The 1,031-nt window shown below is 65.8% G+C and overlaps 1 protein-coding gene across 1 annotated transcript in view; it reads right to left on the reverse strand.

Moving 5' to 3' along the window:
* Positions 1 to 1,031, reverse strand: part of ZNF467 (zinc finger protein 467) — a 10,179-nt gene that overhangs the window by 4,875 nt on the left and 4,273 nt on the right. The window contains exon 3 of the mRNA XM_023533820.1: positions 1 to 940. Coding sequence (XP_023389588.1) covers positions 1 to 940 — 940 coding nt within the window. The remainder of the gene's footprint in view (positions 941 to 1,031) is intronic.

Raw genomic sequence — 1,031 nt, forward strand, 5'->3', positions numbered from 1 at the left:
GTTCTTCCAGCCGAAGCTCAGGCCGCAGTCGGAGCAGACGAAGGGCTTGGGCCCAGGAGGGGACGGGGTCGGGGACGGGGCAGGGGAACCGGGCGAGGCGGGCACTTCGGGCTCGGGCGGGGCTCGGGCGGCCGCCTCGTGCACCTTTTGGTGTCGCACCAAGTGCTGCTTGTGCGTGAAGCTGCGTGTGCACTGCGCGCACTGATAGGGCCTCTCGCCCGTGTGGATGCGCTGGTGGCGGATCAGGTGCGTCTTTTTGCGAAAGCGCTTCTCGCACTCGGTGCAGGGGAAGGGCCGCTCGCCGGTGTGCGTCTTCTGGTGCGAGCCCAGGTGTATCTTCTGGCTGAAGCGCTTGCCGCACTCTGCGCACGGGTAGGGCCGCTCGCCCGTGTGCGTGCGCAGGTGGCGGGTCAGGTGGGCCTTCTTGCTGAAGCGCTTGTCGCACTCGGAGCACGGGAACGGCCGCTCGCCGCGGTGGCTGCGCTCGTGCAGCAGCATGTGCGCGCGCTGCGTGAAGCTGCGGCCGCAGTCGGGACAGGCGCAGGGGCCCTCGCCGCGGTGCAGCCTCTGGTGCAGCCGCAAGGTCAGCTGGTCCCGGAATCGCCGCTCGCACTCCCCGCAGCCATAGGGCTTCTCTGAGGCCGGCGCCCACCCGGCCAGCGCGAGGCCACCCAGCGCCGCCGGAGTCCCCGGCTCCAGCTTATATGCGGCGGCCAGAGGCCCCAGGTCAGGCGCAGGAAAGGGGCCGGGGAGTAACGACAGATGCTGAGGCCATTCGACCTCTTCTTCTGCCTCGTGATCCTCCTCCTCCACCTTTACCTTCCGAATCATCCACTCCTGCCCTGAAAAGTCAAAACAAGACAAGTCAATTAAGCTCCACGTTTGTTTGTGAAACGTGTGTTTGTCAACATGATCGCCACGTCCTGGAACCTGGCTTCTGCTCTCTCCACTCTACTGGAAAGTTCCTGGGAACGACCAAATCCCAAGATCCTGCGCAGTCCTCCCTCCTTTCCTCTCTGCAGTCCCAGCGC

Source organism: Pteropus vampyrus, unplaced genomic scaffold, assembly GCF_000151845.1.
Source record: "Pteropus vampyrus isolate Shadow unplaced genomic scaffold, Pvam_2.0 Scaffold112, whole genome shotgun sequence".
In the NCBI taxonomy this organism is placed as follows: domain Eukaryota; kingdom Metazoa; phylum Chordata; class Mammalia; order Chiroptera; family Pteropodidae; genus Pteropus; species Pteropus vampyrus.